At 34.3% G+C, this 24,035-nt stretch overlaps 1 protein-coding gene across 12 annotated transcripts in view; it reads left to right on the top strand.

The window, feature by feature from the left end:
• The window catches only part of VPS13B (vacuolar protein sorting 13 homolog B), a 685,469-nt gene that overhangs the window by 485,618 nt on the left and 175,816 nt on the right, over nt 1-24,035 (top strand). For 11 of the 12 annotated variants that reach the window (XM_039853834.1, XM_039853836.1, XM_039853835.1 and 8 more), the window contains one exon: nt 6,785-6,922. In XM_039853834.1, coding sequence (XP_039709768.1) covers nt 6,785-6,922 — 138 coding nt within the window. Of the gene's footprint in view, nt 1-6,784; nt 6,923-15,431; nt 15,521-24,035 lie in introns of those variants that run through there. The other variant, XM_039853844.1, reaches the window with a different exon arrangement.

Raw genomic sequence — 24,035 nt, 5'->3', positions numbered from 1 at the left:
CACCAACTTCTTCTGTGTGGCAGTATTGTATCACCTGCCAGTTGTCCCTCAAGAGTTCATCAAAAGTCACTTAAATGCCATTTCATAAACACGATAGCCCTGGGTACCTCAGGCCAAAGAGAGTCAGTCTCCCTAAGCAGCCATAGATGCCACTTTGATTCTGTGGCACCTGGGACAGGCCTGGGCTCATTAGTTGTGGCAGACTTCAGGATGATTGTAGCTCATAATAACAGGTCATTGAAGACTTTGCAGAAAAATGAATAAAATATATAGTCATTTCTTTTAAAAAACCAAACAATAGATCCTTCTGGACTTTCTGGAACCAGTAAAATGGAGACAGAAGTAAATCTTGAGGCTATTTGCAGAGCTACATCATACAAGCATTACGTTTCTGAGGAATTTGTGATGGTTTTATCATATAGTGCTATCAGAAAAGAAAAACTCAGTGCAATATGACATCAAAGCAGAAAGTTACTGAAATTTAAATCTACAATAGTAGTGTAGGAAATACATTAATTTTAATGATCTCTCATCAGTAATGCTAACATTAACATCAGTAGAATTGGAACTTAAAGCATGATGTAATTTCAAAAGTTGTTGATAATATTGAACAAGATTTCAAGCAGTAACAAGATGAGATTAATGCGGCAAGAAGCTAATACCAAGAGTAAGATGACAAACCATTTGCTTATTGAAGGAAACATGGTTAAAATGAGGTATACCGAAACCAAATTAACCAGAAGTTTATTTTTCAGGGCTCATCCCCCAAATTTCAATTAAAATTTTTCCAGTAACACAAGTTTATAAGACCTTTCCACCATGTGAAAATTTTATTTTCTTGGTATTGCTCCATATTTAAGTTAGTACTCATTTTCCACAGAAATGTAAAATACAAGAGTATCATGAGAAAATCGAATCAAAATATCAAAAACATTATCGTGACTCTAGTTACTTACATCTGCCATAACAGAAACTGTGCCTGGAACTGCCAAGGAAAATATTGGGGTAACTTCTCTTTCTGCCCTTCCTTAACCAATCCACTTGCAGAGGTGTTCTTAAGCACAAAAGTGGCCAAGAGGCACGGATTATCGACTCTGTTGTAAATGTATAGATCATACAAGTAACTGTTAGAGAGGGGTGGGTGAGGAAGAAAATGATGGTACAAAGTCTCACTAATCTTTATAATAGATACTTAGCTTTCAAATAAACAATCTTATAGCACAAGGCTTTTTTAAATTCAAAGTTCTTTATTCATATGGCAAAAGAAATTAAAACATTTTGTCTAAATGATGGATAACACTTAGAAGTATCTGTGTAAAATTAACTGGACTTCATTATATAGTCAGTGTTATATCTTAAAATGAGGAAATTACCTCTGAACTCTATGGGAAAATGTCTTCTATTGGAACCTAAGTAAAAATTCAACTTAGTTATGAAAAAGAAATACTCTGCCGCATAGTAGAACAAAGCAGGGTGGTAATAAAGCTTCCAAAATCCATAGCATTCAGCTATTCTGTAATGAACTTGGAAAACAAATTTTTTATGTTAAGTAGAAGATTGCAAAGAATATGAACTAGTTCATTTTCAAAGTTTCCTTTTGAGTTGGCCACAGTGAATCATGTTATATTTTATATGATTCAAATTTTAAGCAAGGACATACTAAGGAATAATAATAAAATAATAATAATGAGCAACACTACAAAGACGAGTTTTATCAGATTTAGAGGAAGACCTTGCAAGCAGTTAAGTGAAATGAAGGTTTGGTGAAGAAGAGCAAAGTAATCTACAAGTACAAAGAACACAGTCTGAATCAAGTCCCTGAAATCCAACAACACCTTGATCCACCTAGGAATAGACTTGAGACTTTCTGAATCTTAGGTTGTTTCTTCTGACATGTTATAATGAAGCATTTTCTTTTGGAGGCCAGGTCAACCCAGAGGGAAAATAATATAACTTTGTCAATACCAATATCTTACTGAAGTGAGTTCTGGCTGACTTTAAACAGGATTTATATCCATGAGCAGTTTGTCATTTTTTCTCATGCATTTCCCATATTCTGTTACTCCCACTAAGATACAACTTTCTCTTATTTTTTAGGCTTAGAGATAACAGTGTAAGTGTGCTCATCAACAGCGAGAGGAGTTTGAGAGCTTTTTTTGTTCATTTAAATAGGCGTTTGCTAAGTATGGAGAAGGAAACTAGCAAAGTCTGAAGGAGCTTCCAGTATGAAACAATCATCCCTATTTGTCACTCTATCATATTCACAGGCTTCTTTAATCGTAGTTTCACTAGTGCTTTCCCAGCAATGTTGACCCTGAGGAATGTGTAATATGAACCCTATTTTCTCACCCTGATGATAGAATTCAGGAGAAGTAAATTGAAGACAGTACAGGAAATCTAGAAGTCGTGCCCCCTCATCATCTAGCCGTTAGAATATAAGGGACTCGATACTGACTTGCAAACCTGAGCTATTTCTCTGGGATTCTGACATAACTTTCTGCTACTTCTGCTCCTTCATCTAACTGCAATGACTACAGGCAGATCCAAAGTAGAGATTTTAGCCAAAACTAAAGAGAGTAGCCACCAGCCCTGTCATATATTCAGTATTCATCAACCATGCAAGCTGTATTTTCCTGGATGCCCCAAATTTCAGTTATTCTGTTCTCTTGCCCCTATAAATACAGCTGTACTTTTAAAACTAGTTATGTAGTAATTAAACCAATAATATCATTAAGCCAGTAATATTTTGTTAGGAAATAGTCATTGAAATTTTGGCCTTCTTGGATACATTTCCTAGATTTTCACACTTTCTTTGATTGCTAATTCATATTCTGCTTCCTGCTATTGCCAGTTTGTTGATTTTATCTCTAAGTCATATCCCCCTGATGTAGATGGCCAGGCCCTCTAACTTCTACCAAAAGGAAGGCAACCTGCATAAAACCTATCCTCCCTACTTGTAAAATGCTCACTCACGTTATCAGAATTTGCTGTTGCCCTAGTCTATTCAATGAAGGTAAGACATCACATATCCTTTGAAGTGCTTTTTTTCTCTCCCCTTCATTTTAATTTTTGTATATGCCTGATATGTAGTCCTAATTTTTTCAGCTCTGAATAAATTATATGTCCATATATCAGTATGTGCTTAGGATCATCCCAAAGATGGTCATCTTCCAGTACTTAAAAAAAAGATATGTATATGTGTATGTATATATGGATGCAGCTAGGTTTTTTACTTTTGAATTTACTAAACCTACTATCCTGTTTGTTTTATTCACTTCACAAGATATTTTGAAGCTCCTCCATATCAGTACATCAGATTCACTTCCTTCTTTTTATTAACAGCATAGTATTCTTTTTCTTTAATTTATCGGGGTGACATTGGTTAACAAGATTGTATATAAGTTTCAAGTGTAAAGTTCTGTAATACGTCATCTCTATATTAAATTGTGTTCACTGCTCAAAGTCTACTCTCCTTCTGTCACCATGTATTTGACCCCTTTACCCTCTTCAGCCTTTCCCCACCCCCTTCCCAACTCTGATAACCACCATACTGTTGTCCGTATCCATGAGGTTTTTTTTTTTATTTGTTGCTTTCTATTTTATATCCCACATGTGAGTGAAATCATATGGTTCTCGTCCTTTTCATTCTGACTTATTTTGCTTAGCATGATACTCTCAGGATCCTTCCATGTTGTCGCAAATGGCAGTATTTCATCTTTTCTTATGGATGAGTAATATTCTATTGTATATATGTACCACATCTCCCTTACCAAAGGACATTTAGGTTGTTTCCATGTCTTGGCTACTGTGAATAATGCCAGCTTAGTATTCTATGCAGTATTCACAGTATAGTTGTAATTTATTTTACCATTTCTCTATTTAGTTTTATTTTTCTCATTTTTAATATTTCAGATGATTCTGCAGTCAACTTCTTTGGATGTTTATCTGTGTAGTTTTAAGTATTTTTTAAAGACAGAGTCCTACAGATGGCCTTTCTGATTACAAGGGCATGGATATTCAGAAGTTTGGTCCTCTCCCCCACACATGCAAAAATACTGGATTTACACTCTTTTCCACCATACATGGGAGGATCTATTTCTCCTCCTTCTCCCCCACACAAAATATTATCGATCCTTTTAATTTATGCTAATCTTATTACTTAACTGTATTTTCTGTTTTTATTTGTGTATATGCTTGATTAATAGTGAGGCTGAGCAGACTTTTCCTATTTTTCATAAAACAATGCTCTCAGAAGGATTAAACGGCTAAAAGTAGAAATATCTTTAAAATCCTTCAAGAAACTACAGAAAATATATAATCACCTAGGGATAAATTCATAAAGTAAAAGTTAATAGATTTTTAACCCCATCTATAAAAAAATGTATGCAAACAAAATGCATCAGAATATAATCGAATGACAACTAACATACCAAGAGGAAATGTTTGCTACACTTAGCAAACAAAACATTAATACTCATAATATATAAGGAGCTCCTACAAATTAGTAAGGAAAAGGACTCAATAGAAAAATGAATAAATATTTCGTAGAAGGGGAATTTTAAATGGCCAATAAATGAAAAGATGCTTAACCTACTTTGTTTTTTATTGTTAACAATACAAAATGGTTGTCATTTTATGTCAATATGTATAGATGTTCTTTAAATAATTGTATGGATTATCATTGTTTATTTAAACATTAATCTGTTGATGAACATCTAGGTGGTTCTATAGTTTTCACTATGATAAATAATTTTACAGTGAGAGAGAGAGAGAGAGTGTGTGTGTGTGTGTATGTGACACAGGCATCATTTTTTTAGTCTTGGCCTATCAGGTGAAAAATTCTACTTATTTTAAAAAATAGTCTCTTTGATTATTGGTAAGATTGAATATCTCTTAATGTTTATATTTTTAAATGTTTATATGCTATTTTTCTTTATTAACTGCTTCTTAGTATTAATTTTCTTCTTTGAATGATTGCTTATCCTGTACTCATTTTTCTGTTAGTATCGGTATTGATTATATGAACTCTATATATAATCAGTGATATCCCTTTTCTGTCATACAAGTTTGGATATGTGATTCCTATAACTTGTTTTACTTATCATCGTTTTACTTGCCAGATTTTTACACATCATATTAATATTTCTCTAATCGAATTCATCTCTGTTCATTATTTAGTTATATCATTTATATCTGTGATATCATTTTCTCTGTTATATCATTGTTCCTTCTCTAGATTGTATTTTCTTCAAAACAAAGAATTATGCCTCCTCATATAGGTCTGGCACAGTACCACTTTATAATAACAGCTTCTTGATGATTGCTCATAAGTGAGGCTCTAGAAATAGACACTGAGGTTCTAGAAGGTTACGAAGCTCCTTCACACTTGATTAGATCCAACCAGCAACAGAGTTTTGCCATCCTTTCACCAGACTTGCTCATTATACTTAAGAGAAGAGTGTAGTGTTACTATGTAATGGATCTACTATGCATATTCTCACTGCTTTAAATTCACTGATCATATAAAAAGGAAGAATGCACTAGTTTAGTGTTTGATCTTTACCACATAGATCTAACGTCATGATCAATTGCTTTCAGTATTTTCTTTGAAATCACATAAAGGTTCATATGTGCCAAATTTCATAAGGATCACATGATAAGGTCAGGAAATACAAATTCCAAGGCAGAATTTATATGCCCAGTTCACATGTGACAGTAATACTATATAACCATATGTTGAATATAATACACTGTATGTAAATGCTATTCTTGAAAGTGATCCAATCAATAAAACCTAAAATAAATAACACTTTAATAACACATTTCAAATCAACTGAAAATGGAATAGATGGAATCTATGGCAAGAACATCCCTGTAAAATTGACATTCAGAGGCCATTAAAACACAGAGAGTAAAACAATCTTGAAACTAAAGAAAAACTGTGAATATTTAGAAGTTTTTAAAAAGCCTACCACATTGTATGCCAAGATACAGCAGTCGTTTTTATTTAAAGTGCTATTTCAATAAAAACTGTGGTTCGCTAAGTATTAAAAAGAAAATTCCATTTGCCATCACCAATAGCTAAAAAATGCTTTTAAAATATATATACAATATTAACCAGAAAGAAATGTTTAAAAAAAAAACACAATATTTAATAGAAAAAGTTAAACCAGAAAAAAATGTCAAGTTTTAGTTATAATTGGGACTATTAAAAGATCGGCCAATTTTTATCATTAAAGAAGGTTATGGGAAAGCTACTGAAGCTAACTTCAAAAGCCTAGCAGTAAAATGTGATTGTAATGTCAGTAAAACTCTGAAACAGATCAAATAACCCCTAAGTAGTACTAATCCACTGCTGCTTTGAACATGTATATGCTTTTTTTTAAGCTGAAAAGCTTGCACTTTTTTCTTTAATTTGTTTCCAACATCCCGTTTTTTCTTAAAAATAAAAAGGAATCCACCTATTCAACTGTTAACAGTCAACAGCTCAGAATGCAGAAACTTTACCATTAGTCAGAGGTGATGTGAGTTAAGATTTGAAATGTCTTTTCCTTTTTGGCCTGGTTCTGGACAATATGGTTTCATCATTCCACCTTGTACAGAGAGAGCCTCTCTTTCTCCATACAAGTATTTGTGTATTGTATGTATACAAACAAATTAATCAATGAAGGTTACACACTGTAGTTAATCAGATTTTCCTCTTGTTTATCAGCCGAAACTCTTATACCAAAATGAGATATTTATGATATAGTCGACATTTTTAATTTCAATTTTATCACTTCAGATCCTGGGAAGACTCTGCCTGAAGCCCTTGATTACTGCACAGTTTGGCTGCAGACGGTGCCTGGAGAAATAGACAGCAAAAGTGGTATTCCACCTTCCCTTGTAATGCTACAGATTAAAGACTTTCTTAATGGACCAGGTAAGAAAGTCATACTTCAAATGTGTGTATTTTTTTTTCATGAGAGTATATTAACATGTACACAGGGTCTATTAGTAATCTTGAGATTCATTGCCAAAAATGAACAGTTCATTTGTTTTCCAAAAGTGTACTCTTCTGCTCAGGCTGCCCATTATGAAGATCAATAGGCAGATATTAATATGCATTGAAAATTACCTGTAGTCTGGCAAAAAGTAGTTAACAATTAAAGAATAATTGACCGGAAGCCAAAGACCCAAGATTTTATTTCTACTTTTTCTACTAAATAACTGTATGACCTTTGGCAGTTGATCTAATCTATTGTGCCTCAGTTTCCTTACTTATAAATGAAGAGAGAAGAATAGATGGATGGGTGGATAAATGGTCGGGTTGGTGAGTGAGTGGATGGATGGATTGATGAGATACGTGATATACATATATAAGGCAGTGTACACAGATACATTTGATATATAAATATACTTATTTCAGTTGCTTAGCAAAGTGCTAGAAACATTTTTACTCAGTTTTCAATAGATATACATATCAAAATGTATTTATTGCATATTTATTATGTCCCAAGTAGTGTTTTACATATTCATATAAACCAAGGAATAGGCACTATAATTCTCCCTATTTTATGAATAAGTAAGCTAAACTGAGTGCAAAATATCCCTGTGTGGACCTGGGTGAAATGTATGCTATAGTGAGCCAATGCACGTGACAATTCACGACTACAGACGGAGGTGGCGGCTGGTCATGTCCGGGGTCCATTTCTTCTTAAGCATATTTCTCCAGTGCTGGCATTTAAAAGTATAGAACTATGAAGAACTATTTCTAATTATCATAAGCATCTAGACATAGTTTTAAAGACTCAACGGAAAGCGGGAAGCTGATGAGGAAAACTGAGGGAGTCATTAAAGTTGGAAGAAGTCTTCAGGGTGAGGTAATGGATGGATTGAGAGGAGTGTGAGTCCTAGAACTTGCTTAGTGAGTGTGAAGTACTATATTTCATTGACTCTAAGCCACTTCCAATTATAGGAAAAAACATTTTATGTATCACTAGGAGAAAAAAATATCCACTGTTTAAACTATGATATGGTTCTTTCTTATGTCAGTTGCAGGACACTTACTTCCTGACTTCAGAGTTATTCACATGTAAAAAACTGAACATGTTAGAATGGATAAAATAGGGGAAGATCATATGGTTAGTTAATGGAGAAAGGAGAGGGAAACTTGGGTTTACCCCTTATTTCTCTTTTTCAGTGTCAGACTCTTTTTTGTTTTTTGGCACAGTCTTTTACCCACTTTGGCTAGAAAGCTCTCTTCTAGTTTACATTCGATTGACTTGTTTGTAAAAGGGATGGGACCTGTAAATGGTAAATTGTTTACCTATTTTCATGGCAATCAAATAAATTGAATTTTAAGAGATGTGTCAGTGAATGAATCAAAAATTATGCTTACAGTTCTAGAACTTAATATGAGTAGTAGAAATGTGATTTTTAAAAATAGTTGTACTTTGTGTTTCTTGTACTTTTTTAAATTGGAAATTACACGTATGCCATTTCTAATCTTATGTTCAGTCAATAATAGTTATAATCTATCTAGAGAGTCGAACTTTTAAATAAATGATTTGAAATAGTTATTTTACAGCATCGCTTCTCTAACTTGAGTGTACATTTAAAGTATCTCTGGGGAGCTCGTTAAAATGCAAATATAATTTAATAGTTCTAGAAGGTAGGTAGGAAATTGTACATTTCTAACATGCTCTCAGGTAAAGTGGATGCTGTTGGTCTGGAGACGATACTTTTTGTACCAAGGTTTTGTGTAACTAATATATGAAAGAAAAAAAATGTATGATTTTCTTAATATCATCAGTTACAAGTATTGAAGACCAAACTGCAGATATTTTGGGGGGTGTAAGATAAGGGAATGATACAAAGAATGATGAGTGGTTTTTTAAATGGTATTTTTATTATGAAAAATCAGAAACAATGTCCAGTGAATGGTTTAAGTTCTTCAATATCGAAGAGTCCAGTTCTTCTAAGTCTCTTTTAATCGAGAGTACTTTTCTTTCATAAATTATTTGAGGGAAGATTAGTTCGAATGATATATCAGCTGTGTGGGATTCCACTGAAACACTAAACAAACTTGAATTGCTCCAGAATTCCCTGTCGTAGACAAAAATTTCTTTATTGTAAACGATTTGTCACTTAAAGTATATATTCCACTTAAAGTAGGTGTTATTCCAGAGCATAATTATATTCTCTAACTACACAGCCAAATTGCCACTCTATACTAATTTAGAGTTCAATAAGAAAAATAGGACACATTAAAGCATTTCTTGCCATGGGAATGTATTACTTTATAGATTTTTGGCAAGTCAAGAAAATTATTTTTTTTCAAATTTTGGGTAATAGTATATACTAAGAGGAATATTATTTATGCTGAGATATGGGGAACAAACTTCAGCTTTATAGTATTACCTAATACCATTCTCTTTTCTTGAAAAATAAAAAGAAAGGCTTTTTTAGTTTTGCAACTAATCCTTCTAATTTTTATGCTGTGTTATCATTAAGAATCATTTACTACCATTAGATTTTTTTATCTATGTTCCCATCTTATTTAAGAATCATTTCCAAAGAATGTTTTATGCTACCTCTCTAAAGTAGTATATTTCCAGTTATTCTTTTTTGCTCTTGAATTAAGATTGCAGTAGCCATAAAAGTTATGGCCCTGAGGAGTAGAGGAAATACAGATTATAACTACCTAATTTTAAATTTTCTCCATAAAGATGCAAACTTAACAGCTTTTGAATTCTGCCTTTCAGATTTATTTTTCAGGAATTACTTGATCTAAACAAAGTGATAAAAATGCTGCTCTTTAGCATTTGTTTTTAGAAAAAAAAATGCAAAGTTTTTAAGTATTTTCTTATTAATAGTACCTTAGACAAATGGTAGGTCCCAACTTCTATATCAAAAACCCCTTCAGTACGCTCTCAGCACCCCCACCTCCTTTCTGCAGAGGCAGCAATTGTACCCATTAGCAAGGTCAGTGGCTTTGAGAAACCTGGAAAACAGCAGCTACCAGAAACCCACTAGAATAATATCTCCAGCAGGTGATAGATTAGTTGGAACAAATTGGAACCATTGCAGTTCAGCAATCCTGGTTTCTTTCAAGCTGTTTTTAAAATGTCGTCATTTTAATACACAATCTAAGCCCCGCAGAACAGTCCACAGCAGGTTAATTTGAATCATATGATGTGTCACTGCCCTCAGCTGACATGAGCTCTATTCCATGTGTGAAGCCATAATAAATCCATTCCCAACCGAGGAGAATTCCCCGTGAGAAGGTGAACTAATCCAGGCCTCACACTGGCATGCTAGCCCTCCATAATTGAAAGCAGGGCCACCTGTTCCCTGCACAGTTAGCCTATAGAGGAAAAATTAGCATTAGATCAGATATTTCTTATACTGAAAAATCATTCATACTTCTTGCAAATTCAGCTGTGAACTGCTTGGTATGACATCATACAGAAAGGTAGGAATGTGCCCACTTGATCCCAGTTTAAAGTTTTGTTAACCATAGGATTTCTTACCTTTGAAATGAGATTTTTTTTTTTTTTAATTTAATGGGAGCTGACACGTGAGGAGAAGAAATAGGAAGGGTGCAGATTTTTCTAATTAACTCAGGGTCGTTTGCAAAAAGAGTTGAGCTCCCTGGTATTTTTTTCATTGCTCCTTTGCAGACGTATTTTTGAACACTGTCACTGTAGCCATAAAATGACATTTAAATGATAACAAAGAAAAAAATATGCCCAAATGGGAAAACTTTCCCTCATCGTTTATGTTTTATTGTAATTAGCATACCACAATCTTCATATAATTTAAGTAACATAGTTATAGCAAGCACAGAGTTATGGCTGCAGTTTCACATTTCTTTTAGTATACTTCTAGTTGAAACACATAGCCCCTGATTTTTTTTTTTCTTAAGAAAATCGTTTCTTTAGCCACTCCTTGTTTAATCTATTCATTAACTTAAGCTTTGTTTCAGAGATTGCTTTCATTTTTGGTTTTATCTGATTTTTGTTTTAAAATTTTATTTGACTTTTAATTTGTTGTAATCCTATTTTGAAAACTGTTTTCTTATGTTTTATGGATTAACTTACTATGTTATTGGTTGCAATGATTTTAATTTTTACTTTATGTTATAGGTGGCAATTATTTTAATTTTTATTTTTAAAAAATCAAAAAAATTCTAGAATATCCCATTTCCACAAACATCTTTGATTTGGATAAAAATGTAAACTTAAATAATGTAAAATATTACTTTAAAAATTTCTCAGTTACAGTAACATACCATTTAAATAGGTTTGCTTATATGAATATAAAGTAGAAATTTTGCATTGTTTACCCCCCAAAATATATATTTTTGAAATGTGTTTTTTGTTTTGGGGTTCGTTTGTTTGTTTTGGTGAACTCTTTTTATGTTCTTTTATTTCTGAATTCATTACTCAATATGGATTAATTCAGACATATCTTGAAGGTGACTGATTCAGGAGAAGTAAGATACCTGAAAAAGATGACCCAAATAGCCTCCCGATATTTTCCAGAGTGGTAAACGAAAAATAAGTAATATAGTTTTTAAATGCAAGAAGATTCAAAGTGAAAGAAAGCATCTTAAGAAGCTAATTTAAAATTATTTATTTTAATGTAGACTTGATAGTTAACCTTTTGCTTTTTTTTTCCAGAAATTGGGACAAGGCCCATTTCCTAATCATTGGAGTCCTGTCTTTATCTTAATCCAGTTTTATAGCCATACTAGCAGGCTATCTTCTACATTTAAGAAATGTAAACTAGTTAATAAAACTGTAAGAACCTTGACTTTTACATTTCCTGAGTTTTACGGGCTTCAGTTTGCAGCATCAGCATTACATTATTGTAGTTTATATTCCCCATGATTTATCAAAATGAAATAGTAAACTTGATGTCAGAATGTCAACTATGGAATAGACCAAGAATTTTAAAATGCAGGAAATCTTTTCATTATTTCAACCTTAGTGTTTCAACTCTAACTTGGATTTTTGGAAGAAATGAGAAAAATGGATGATTTTTCAATTAACTGATGTTTAATAAACTTTTTTCTTTTATTCAGCTAACAACCTGATTTTAATACCAGATTTTCTACTGTAGAATCAGTAAGCCATATTAATTACTTTCCAGCACTGTAGAATGAAGGGACTGTAAATCTTTGAAGCTCTGGCTAACAGTGGTCCCTCCAGGGGACAACACTTGGCTAAGTAGTAGGACCCGAAGAATCACAGAAACTGACTCTGGGGGTGGCTAGATGGTAAGAGGCCATCCCATAGTCTCCTGCGGGGAAGTCAGTAGTATGGCAATTATTTAGATTTTTATTTCTCCATGTACTCTAATTCTATCAGAGTTCTTTCCTCTACAGAAGAGAATTAGGGTAATTGGGGGATATCTTTTTAGGAACACGGAGTAGGCTAAGGTAGAAAAAAAAAAGAACGTTATCTGCCTTCTCCTAACTTTCCAACTTCGTGTTTGCATACAGCTCTCCTTCCCCTGACTGTATAGCCTTGTGCCTTCCCAAGTACACAGTCGTGTGCCTCCTGTTTTTATCTCGCTCATGACAAACAATAACCTCGACTGTCTTTTGTGCTCTCATCTCCCAAATGCCTGCTTCTAGTTTTGTCTTATCCAATTCTAGGACTATTTCTCCATCTGCCTATTAGATATGTTTAGTTATTTAAAATTCAGCATATCTACATTAAATAAAACCATTTTCTTCACTCTTCTTATTCACTCTTTAATATAGTCTTCAGTAGTCTTCAGATTTTTTACATGTGCTCATGATAGCAGCATAATTCCACTCATGTCCTCTCACAATTTTACTATCACTTTTGATTCATCCTTCTTTTTATTTCAACTCCCTTTAGCTTTTATTTTGAAATGGTCCTCCATTGTGCCTGCTACCTTCCTGGTAGAGATTTATGCCCTGATTACTTCCTCAGTCTTCATGAACCTGATTACTTCAGATTCTCCTTTTATTCGATAATCCTATCCCCTGTGCCCTTGCTAGATTAGCCTCCCCTGTCAAACTCATAGGAATCTTGACCACCCACCTCCCTCAGTTCATCAAGTCAAAACTCCCCTCAGCCCTCAAGACTTTCTGTAATTAGGTATCACCTGGACAATCCAGGTTTACTATCACTAAGCAGGTGATCCTAATCATTTTACTTCTTTGAACCTCAGTATTTTCTCCTATAACGTAAGAGAATTATTTTAAGGATACCTTCAAGTTCTAAAATGATGGGTGTAATCCCCAGTAGAACTCTTCATTCATTTGTTTTCACAAGTATTTATGAGCAACTACAGTATTCTAAGTATTGCTCTAAGTTCGGAAATATAGTGATGAGCAATAGATAGATAGTTCCGTCTCTCAAGAAATGCATACAATCTAATAGAAAAGACAGAATTTGATTACCAAATAGTCACACAAAGTAATATATAGTTATAAGCTAACATAAGTGTTAAGAAGTTCTTTGGGTTCATTACAAAGTGAAGATTTAGAGATGCTTCTCTAAGTAACTGACGCTTGAGCTGAGTTACACAGGATGAAAAGGGGTTAACCAAGAACATCGAGGGGAGGGTGGATTTCTGGGAGAATTTGCAGAAGACCCTATGGGGAGAGAGATTATGGCTCATTAAAAGAAATGAATACAGGCAGAGCAAGGGAACAGTGGTGTGAGGTGAGGCTGTAGGAAGAGGCAGAAGCCCAGCCTTGCTGGCTATAATAAAAGATTTTCCATTTTTATCTTAGGAGCGCTGGAGAACCATTGAAGAGCTTTAAGCAGGACATGTATGTGATGGGGGAGAAAGGCATATGTGTGTGCGTGTGCGTGCATGTGTGTGTGTGTGTGTCTCTATGTTTATATTTGCATTTTGAAAAGATGATTCTAGTTGCAGGGTGGAAAATAGATAACAGGGGCTAAAGTAAATGCATGGGACCAGTTAGGAGAATATTACTGTAGTACTGGTGTAGATAATGCTAAGTTGAATCAGGGAATGATAATAGCAGTAGGGAAAATGAAAGATTTAGTGGATATTGGGGAGGCAGAATCCACAGACATTGGTGATGGCATAGAGGGAATGGAGGATAAGATTTACTCATGACATCTGGGTTTCTGACTGGTCTTACTGGATGGATGGTGTTCTGGACTGAATTATTGTTGAAGCCCAAATGCCTTGTGTTGTGGTTTTTGGAGATGGAGCCTGTGGAAGATGATTGGGTTTAGATGCGGTCATGAGGGTAGAGCCCTCATGATGGGATTAGTGTGCTTATAAGAAGAGACACCAGAGAGCTTCTGTCTCTGTCTCTGCCATGTGAGGACACAGTGAGAAGGCAGCCATCTGCAAGCCAGGAAGAGAGCCTTCAACCATGCTGGCATCTCAGAATTCCAGCCTCTATAATTATGAGAAAATAAATTTCTGTTGTGTAAGTTAGTCTATGGTATTTTGTTATGGCAGCCCAAGCTGAGACAGGTGGTGGTCCTGTTTACTGAGATAGAAAATACTTGAAAAGAACCACATTGGTTTTGTATATATTTTTTACTTGTGTTCGTGCACACAGATCCAGGGGAAAGCCCTGACACTGAAAATCTACCTCTGTAACTAGAGGTCAGGGAAGGACCAAAGAAAGAAGCTGGCCACTCCAGTCTAGTAATTAGTAGACTTTATTAAAGGAAATTACACACGAGGTATGTCTTTGGCAAAATGGATCCCCATACACATGGCAAGCACCAAAAAATTATAAAAGGTAAAGGAGGGGACCATCATGGGTACGAGTTTATGAACATTGCCAGGTATGGGAAATTACTTAATGTGCTTGACCACGTCAGGACAACAGCCTATTCAGAAACCAGCACATAGCAGGAGGCAAGGGAGGGGTGCTAATTTATTTCAGAATGAATGCCAGTTACAATCAGACAGTCTCTAAGAGGGGAAAGCAACCTCTGTTCCGGCTCAGGTCTAGTTCACAAGACAGACAGCAGGGAACAGTCTCTCCTCCACAATTTATGAGAGTCGGGAGAGATCACAAAATTTGCCTTGGGCATGTGGGGTTTGCGGCAGTTGTACATTCATATCTGGAGCTCACAGGAGACGCTAAGATTAGTGATAAAATTTTAGATGTTTTGGAGTCTTTAGAATATAGGTGCTAATTCAAGTCATGGTCATGGATGAGATTATTCAAAGAAAATGTAGATGAGAAACAGAGAAAAGAGCTTAAAACTTCTTCTTGAAGATGTCCAATCAAAATTTACTAGCCAGGAGGATGAGGAGCCTGGAAAGTCAACTGAGGGCTAAGAGGAACATTTGAAGAATGTTGTAAAGTCAAACCAAGGAAAAGGAGTGTTTCAAAAAAGAAGTACTCAACAATGTCAAGTAGTGACACAGAAAGATGAAACACTGAAACTTATCTAATAGATTTATAGACATTGTGACTACAGGTGATCTTCCCCCTGAAATAACCTGGATGGACACGAGGCTGGTATGCATTGAGGAGTGAGGAGGAGGAAAAGAAATAGTAGCAGAGTCTACAGCCATGCTACCCTGAACAGGCCCGATCCCGTTTGATCTCGGAAGCTAAGCAGGATCTGGCCTGGTTAGTACTTGCATGGGAGACCACCTAGGATTGTAAGCTGACAAGGTCCTTGCAATCTGTGAGGTCAACCAAGGGTTGCCTCACCTAAACAATAAAAAAAATAAAGAAAAAAGAGATAGTAGCGGAGAGTATAAGTAACTCTTCTGAGAAGCTTGACTGTGAAGAATAATAAGGGCAATATGTGAAGGGGCATTTGGGGTCAGGGCTTTTAGGTTTTATTTTTATGATAAAAGAGACTTGGGTTTTTTCATGTTTAAATAATCAGCAATAGGAATCCAGTTGAGAGAAGAGGTGGATAAACTAAAAGGAGAAAAGATAAAGGTGGGTTCTTTAGAAAGAGGGAAAGAGAGGGATCCAATACACATGTGAAAGAACTGGTTTTAGTTTAGGGAAGCAAAAGCTTCTCTATTTTACAGAACAAATTAAAAGAGGGAAGGAAAATGGCATATGCAGGTCGTTTTTCAGTTTGGTAGCAAGAAATTGAGAGAAATATAATGGTTTTGACTTTCTCCGTGAAGCTAGAAGGAAGGTCACTTATTGAAGTTGAAGACGGATGAGAGGAGTTTGATGGTTTGGAGGCAAATGGTTTGAAATTATCTTTCAATATCTCCTCTTCATATGCCTTAATTCTTTTTTTTTTTTTTATGGGTTAATGAAATCCAGTAAGTTTCAGGTATACAATTCAACAACAGCATATATTTATACACCAGTTAGATTTCTTTTCTGTCACCACATATTTGACCCTTTTACCCCATCTACCTCCTCCCTCCTCCCACCCTTTTGTAATCACTCATCTTTTTAAAACTTTTTATTATGGGAAATTTCAAACATATACAAAAATAGACTGAACAGTGTATAGAACTTCCTGCTTAAACAATTGTCATCCTGTGGCTAATATTGTTTCTTACATACCCTATCAACTTTCTTACTTTCTATATGATTTTGCAGCAAATTTTATGTATCATATCATCTGTAATATTTCAATATGTATCTCTAAAAGGTAACTTTTCAAAACATAACCATAATACTGTTATCAAACCTAAAGATAATTCTTCAACATCATCAAATATCCACTCAGTATTCAAATTTCCAATTATTTTGTAAATATCCTAATGTGTGTGGATGCATGGGTGTTTGTGTGCCATGTATATTTTATTTGTTTGTTTGTTTGTTTGTTTGAACCAGGAGCCAGATAAGACCTACACTTCGCTTGGTATGTCTTTCAGGTTTATCAATAGGTTTCCCCCTCTATCTTTTTTCATCTCTTGCCATTTATATATTGAAGAAACCAGATCATTTATCCTATAGAGTTTATCACAGTTTGGATTTTGTCTGTGCCCCTGTCTTTTATATTTCCTACATGTAATTTGTTAGTTGGATTAATCCGATTCAGGTGTTTTGATTTGGGGTTTTGTTTTTAGCAAGACTATTTTGTAAAAGGTTTTGTATTGTTTTATCAAGAGGCACATATGTCTGAAGGTCTCTTTTTGTGATGTTAACAGCCATTGATGCTCAATGACTAAATTCACTGGAAGTTGCTAACAGTAATATTTTAAATCTAGCATTCCTTTTTCATGTGTTACTGGAATACTTGTTAAAAGAGAAACAGTCCCTCATCTACTACCTCTTTTTATTTACCTATTTTCAAAAGAGAGTTACTTTTCTAGATAGGAAGAATTTTTTCACAATGTATATCTATATGAAATTACTACAATGTGCACTTTAAATATATTATAATTTTATTTGTCAATTATACCTCAGTAAAGCTAGAAAAAAATTAGGGTTTTTTTTTAGCATATTTTAATGGTGGCCAATTAGTTATTGTTTGGTATTATTCCGAACTCATTATTTTTAATGATGCTCAAATTGTCTCATCATTGGCAGTGGGAACCTCTGTAAATTGGCTTCTCTATGTTTTTTTAATCTTTCCTCAGTTTGGAATCTTTCTCCCTTATCAAAAGAACATTTGGCTGTTACCAAATATCAAATCTGCTGTGTCCAAGGATGAGTGTATGCCATCACTGAGAATAGAAAAATAAGGGACATAGGCACCCAAAAGCTGCCAAAATTATTGGAACAATGGAATGTACTTAGCCTTCTATGATGATTACTTAGAGAGAAGCTCATTTAGATGAGTTCAGTTCAATACATTAATTTTAGAAAACCAGTACAAGTACCCTATAATCGGAACTTTTACATTGTGATTTGATGGGGCCGTGGAGGTGGGGCCGGGGGCTTGCCAATGCAGTCCCAAAATGTCAATGCTGATCATAGGAGTATGTGCATGAATTATGCTAGTAATGATGATGCCCAAATTCCAGAGATAAGCACCATAAACTGCTACCGGCTGACCCAGTCAAGGGCATGTGTCAGCCCATGTCCTCGAGCCTCCTCAACACCATTTGAGACAGCTGATACCACTTCCACTTGCTATACCATTGTTAACTGAAGGACTTATGTCTGCCACCACTGAGGTCTTTACACTTCACACCTTCAATGAAAACACAATGGCCTGTTTGTCCTGGGCAGCTTTCCAGGTTTTCTGGCTCCCACACCTGTGAATACTAAGTCTCTACCTTCCATTATCATCATGAATACCTTTACTTGGACACTGTAACAAAAATCTGAATTTGAATTGCTGAATAAGAGAAAAAAATGTGCTATGACCTAATAATAAAAATATTTTATTAGAGTTACTATAGAGCATAAAGTCAGGCTCGATTATACTTTCGTTCCTTGTTTTGCACTTACCTCTCTAGGAAGTTGGGCGTGGAAATGGGAACCGTCATCCCGGCATCTACATGTAGCCGTGCCCGTGTGACTGACTATGTTCCTAGCAAGCTTGGCTTGTCTAAAAAGTTTTTCTTTTACAAATAAAATTCCAAAGGAAGAAGCACTTAACAAAGAAGTTTTCTTTCAAAAATGTTATGATTTTGGTATAACAAGCCATATTGAATCCATTAGGTTTTTGGTAATAGATTTCAAAATACATCATAAATGTAAGTAATATGATGACTAATGGGTCGAATAAAGTTGGAACATTTTAAATGAGAAAATAGCTGGAACAGTTTTCAGTTGATGCTTGGTCCCCCACAAGGTGTGCATTAACATAAGCTTGGGGGAATCACCTCTGGGACGTGAATTCCCTCTCTGATTTCATTATTACAATATGATCTTTTTTTTCTTTCAGTATTAAGTCATCTCCTAGGGTGATGGGAGCATAAAATAAGTGTAATTTATTTGTATTCGTCTAATCTCCTTTTAACTCAATAGTCATTCCATCATTCTGTTTCCTGGTAGCTGCTCAGAAAGTTTTGAAGGGTAATTAGAATCTAATAATTGATAGGCATGGGTTTACTTGGTAACTTAAAGATACAGAATGAGTTCTGGAGACAGTGAGAAGTTTGATCTGGCAGAGAATTAGATGACTCAGCTGGGAGATTCTCTATTACTGCATATTCTTAAAATCTAAACTCTGAAAATAATCCATTTATTAAAGTTCAGTGAGGATTATGAAAAACTTAAAACCCTTTAAAACAAGAATTTGATAATAATTGTAATAAAATCCACATTAACAATCTATGCCTGGTTCTTTATCCAGTTGTTTCCAGTTCTTGTAAAACATTGTTCTGTTTAGCTCCCACTGTGTCTCTGTTGAATAAAACTTTTCTAATTCATTTTTAATGTTTTTATTTTAATAATGAAGTTAATGGATTTTTAATCAATTTTTAATCAACTGTATTGGGGTAATTGATTAATAACATTATATAAGCTTCAGGCGTACAATTTTATAATACATCATCTCTATATTGCATTGTGTGTTCACCATCCAAAGTCTAGTCTCCTTCCGTCACCATATAGTTGACCCCCTTTACCTTCTTCATCCTCCCCTTACCCCCCTTCCCCTCTGGTAACCACCATACTGTTGTCTATGAGTTTGTTTATTTGTTTTCTTTGTTTATTTGTTGCTTTCTATTTTGCATTCTACATATGGCTGAATAGTATTCCATTGTACATATGTACCATATTTTCTTTATCCAGTCTTCTGTCAAAAGACACTTAGGTTGTTTCCATGTCTTAGCTATTGTGAATAATGCTGCAATGAATGTAGGGGTACATCCATATAGCTTTACAAACAAGTGTCTTCAAGATTTTTGGGTGGATACCCAGAAGAGGGATTGCTGAGTCATATGATACCTCTGTTCTTAGTTTTTTGAGGATTCTTCATACTGTTTTCCATAGTGGCTGTACCAATTTACATTCCCACCAGCGGTTAAGAGGGTTCCATTTTCTCCATATCCTCTCCAATACTTGTTATTTCTTGTCTTATTGATAATTGCCATCCTAACAGGTAGCATCTCATTGTCTTCTTGGGAATAGTGTCTGTTCAGGTCCTCTGCCCATGTTTTAATTGGATTATTTGTTATTGATTGTGGAGTTGTATGAGTTCTTTATATATTTTGAATATTAGCTCTAATGGAGGTATCATTTTGCATATATCTTCTCCCATTTGGTTGGTTTCCTTTTCTTTTTTGTTGATGGTTTCTTTTGCTCTGCGGAAGCTTTTTAGTTTTCATCAGTGTTTTAAAGTATAAAAGAAGACCAGAAAATACATTGCTCAATTTTTACTTTTATTTTTTATGCTTAAAATTCCTAAACTTTTTTTTTGCGTAATTTTTCCCATTTTAAAAATAATCTTCCTATCATTATGAGACTGAAAGTATTTATAATAAAGGCATTAATTTTCTACCAAAAAAGTACCTGGCCAGTTCAAGGATGTGAAAGTCTAGAGACACTGGGTAATAAAAGTACAGTACACATTTGTTGACTTATCAGATGTGACAGTGACTTTATGATTTTAGTTGAAGGATTCACACATGTTGATTGACATTATACTACAATAAATGGTGCTACTCTATTTTTGGTGCTTCTCTTTCTGTTTCATGCTTCCTGTCTCCTGGTAGACCTAATACTGTTAAAAGAATACCTAATATTACAGTATAGCCTTACTTCAGCTCTGCTTTTCAGGCTCTTGGCCTGTAGTACTATCCAACTTGCCCAAATGGGACTGTCACAGCCCCTCTGTTTACACATGGAACAGGATGTGTTTTGCAAGGAATGTGACTCAGCACTCTCGGTGTAGTGCGTTGGTGTGAGGGACTCAGTGGCCCAGTGAAGGTCACCGTGTACAGAAATTTGTACCCTCTACATAGACATACAAAAACATTTAAAGGGTAAATTATTTAAATGTTCTAAATATCGATTTGTTTCTTATAAAAAGTTAACACCTGTCTTGTGCTATGCGCTACTAGAGTTTAGAACTTTAAATTTTTTCATCTGCTGTTCAGTGACTGAGAGATTACATTTGTAATGCTAGATTTAAGATCATTTAGAGAATGAAGTTTTGATGCATATATAACAGTTTTGATGTGACCCCACAGGAAAGAGAGATCAAGAGACCAAGGCATCCAAATAAGAAGTACTTCTTTACCAATCTGCTGGTCTGAGAAAAGGTCATCCAGAAAGCAGCACCACACAAAGTCGAAATTCACATTTCAAATTTATGAAACAAAAGAAATATATAAAAAATTTAAGTAATTAAACTTTCAAATGATTTTAAAAATAAATCCGTAGTGATTATACTGCTAACGTTATTAAAGTTTAAAATAACACTGAGATTTTTGAGACAAGCTATGTGATAGAGGGAGATCCAAGATATTGTTTCAGATTTTCTTATTCCTAAAATTTGTTGAGTCCTCGTTAATCATTATATATAAACTAGTGACCTATTAGAGATTCATGACTTTTAGAGATAGAACAAGACAAGTCAGCTGTTATTCAAGATGTACTGAATAGCTCCATTTTGAACTGTTAGACTTATACTGAATAAATACTGTGGACTGTCCTTGATGTTGCTTTGGGAAAAGATCGTTCGGATTTCAGACTGTTCAAAGAAGTTATATTTGGTAACATAAGGTCGATAACGTGACTCATGTAGATTCATAATTCAAATTCACCAATATGATTAGATTTTAGTACACATTTATTTTTCTGAATTCTCAGTATTTAAACTCTACTGACAAAAAGGAACCTTCTTTTAAAATTTGTTTCATAATATGAGCCAAGTCATATGAAAGAATATATTATATTCTGTCTCATAATTAAACTACTTTGGATGGTACCAAACTGACCTGTTCTTCTGAATTTTACTGGCTTACTCACTCAAATCTAGGTGTTAAATTAAAGCCCCTAACTTTCTTGTGCCTCAACTTCTGGTGTTAGCAAGATCACAAATGGTCCTGTGGCTTCCCTAACATTTAGGGAGCAGCATTCCATTTTTTATAACCTTCTACAGAAAGGCCACTGTGATCTCACCACTAATTGGCATAAATGTTCTACTGCCTTGTTGGAGGGGCTGTGGAGAGTGGAAAGAAAACCTGGAAAACTGAGCCAGTACAGAGCTTCTTAACACTTAATCCTAAAGTGGGCTTCCTCTACTTATAAGAGCCATGGATGTGTTCAAGCCCTTAAGCCTTTCGAGAAACATGTGAGGGCAGAAAAAAAAAAAGAAAGAAAAAAAAGAAACGAAGTAGAAAAAACTATCCTGTCGAAGTCATTGAAATAATTTTGTCTCTTATTTTTAAATTAATATGCAGTAAAATTGTTCTTTTTTGGTATACAATTTTGAGAATCTTAACACTTATAGATTCGAGTAACCACTACCACAAGCAAGATATGCAACAGTTCCATTATCCCAAAAAAATCTCACAGTATTCCTTGTAGTCAGACCCTCCCCTAAGCCCTAAACTCTGATAGCTATTGCTCTCCATCACTTTAGAGTTTTTGTTCGTCTGTTTTGCCTTTTTGAGAATGTCTTACAAATAGAATCATACAACATATAACCTTTCTAGACTGGGTTCTTTCACTCACATACTGCCTTTGAGATTTGTCAAGTTGTTACATATATCAGTAGTACATTCCATTTTGTTGCTGCATAGTACTTCATCATGTGGATGTATCACAGTTAACAATCCACAGTTAACAATCACAGTTAACATCGAAGTTGTTTCCAATTTTGGTGATTATGAATAGAGCTACTTTAAACATTTGTGTATAAGTTGGCCTGTGAATATAAGTTTTCATTTCTCTATGATAGGTATCTAGGTGTGGTATTGCTAGGTCATAAAAAAAACTGCCAAAATATTTTCCAAAGTGGCTGTGTCATTTAGCATTCCCACTACTAATAAATCAGAGTTCCACTAGCTCCATATCCTCTCCAGCACTTTGTATTGTCAGGGTTTTTACATTTTAGCCATTCTAATAGATGTTTTATTGTCATTTTAATTTGCAATTTTCTAATGACTAATGATGTTGAATATCTTTGTATGTTTTTATCTGGCATTCATAATCCTTTTTGGTGAGGACTATTCAAGTCTTCCACCCACTTTAAAATTAGGCGATTTGTTTCTTGTTGAATTTTGAGAGTCCTTTATATATTCTGGATACAAGTCGTTTGTCACATAAGTGATTTACAGATATTTTCTCCTAGTGCATAGCTTGTCTTTTCATTCTCTTTACTCTTTACAGAGCAAAAGATTTTTGTCATGAAGTCCAGTTTATGAATTTTTTAAATGAATCAAGTTTTTTTTGATATTGTAAGAGCTCTGCCTAACACCAGGACTTGTAGAGATTTTTCTCTACTTTTCACCAAAAAAATAAAGTTTTATAATTTTACATTTTGTATTTAGACCCATGATTCATGACCTATTTTAAGCTAATTTTGTATAAGGTATGAACTCAAGTTCAAGGGCCTTTTCTTTTTTTCCTTTAGAATGTCCAGTACTATTTGTTGATAAAACTATGCTTTTTCATTGAATTGCCTTTGTACCTTTTTCAAAAGTCATTTGACAGTATTTGTTTGGATTCTCTATTTCTGGAATTTGTTCTGTCTCATTGATATATATGTGTATATCCTTCTCCAAGACTATGCTGTCTTGATCATGGTAACTTCATAGTAAGTCTTAAAATCAAGTAGTATAAGCCCTCCAATATTATTATTATTTTTCAAAAGAGTTTTGGCTATTCTCGTTACTTCGCTTTCCTGTATATATTTTAGAATCAGCTTCTCTGTATAATAAATACTGCTGGGATTTTTATTGGAATTGCGTTAATTTTATAGCTCAGTTTGGGGAGAATTGACATCTTTACTATGTTGAGTCTTCCATGAATGCTTGAATATGTTATGTATATAGTATGTATCTCTATTTATTTAAGTCTTCTTTTATTAGCATTTTGTAGTTTTCTTCATACTGATCCTATACATATTTTATTAGATTTATGCATAAGTATTTATTTCATTTGGAGCTATTGTAAATGTTATTTTTGTTTTAAAATTTTAATTTCAATTGTAATTGCTAGTTTGTAGAAACTTGAT

The sequence above is a fragment of the Pteropus medius genome, unplaced genomic scaffold (assembly GCF_902729225.1).
Source record: "Pteropus medius unplaced genomic scaffold, Ma_sr-lr_union100, whole genome shotgun sequence".
In the NCBI taxonomy this organism is placed as follows: domain Eukaryota; kingdom Metazoa; phylum Chordata; class Mammalia; order Chiroptera; family Pteropodidae; genus Pteropus; species Pteropus medius.
Note: the sequence above shows the minus strand (reverse complement) of the source record. Positions and strands in the feature narration are given on the sequence as shown.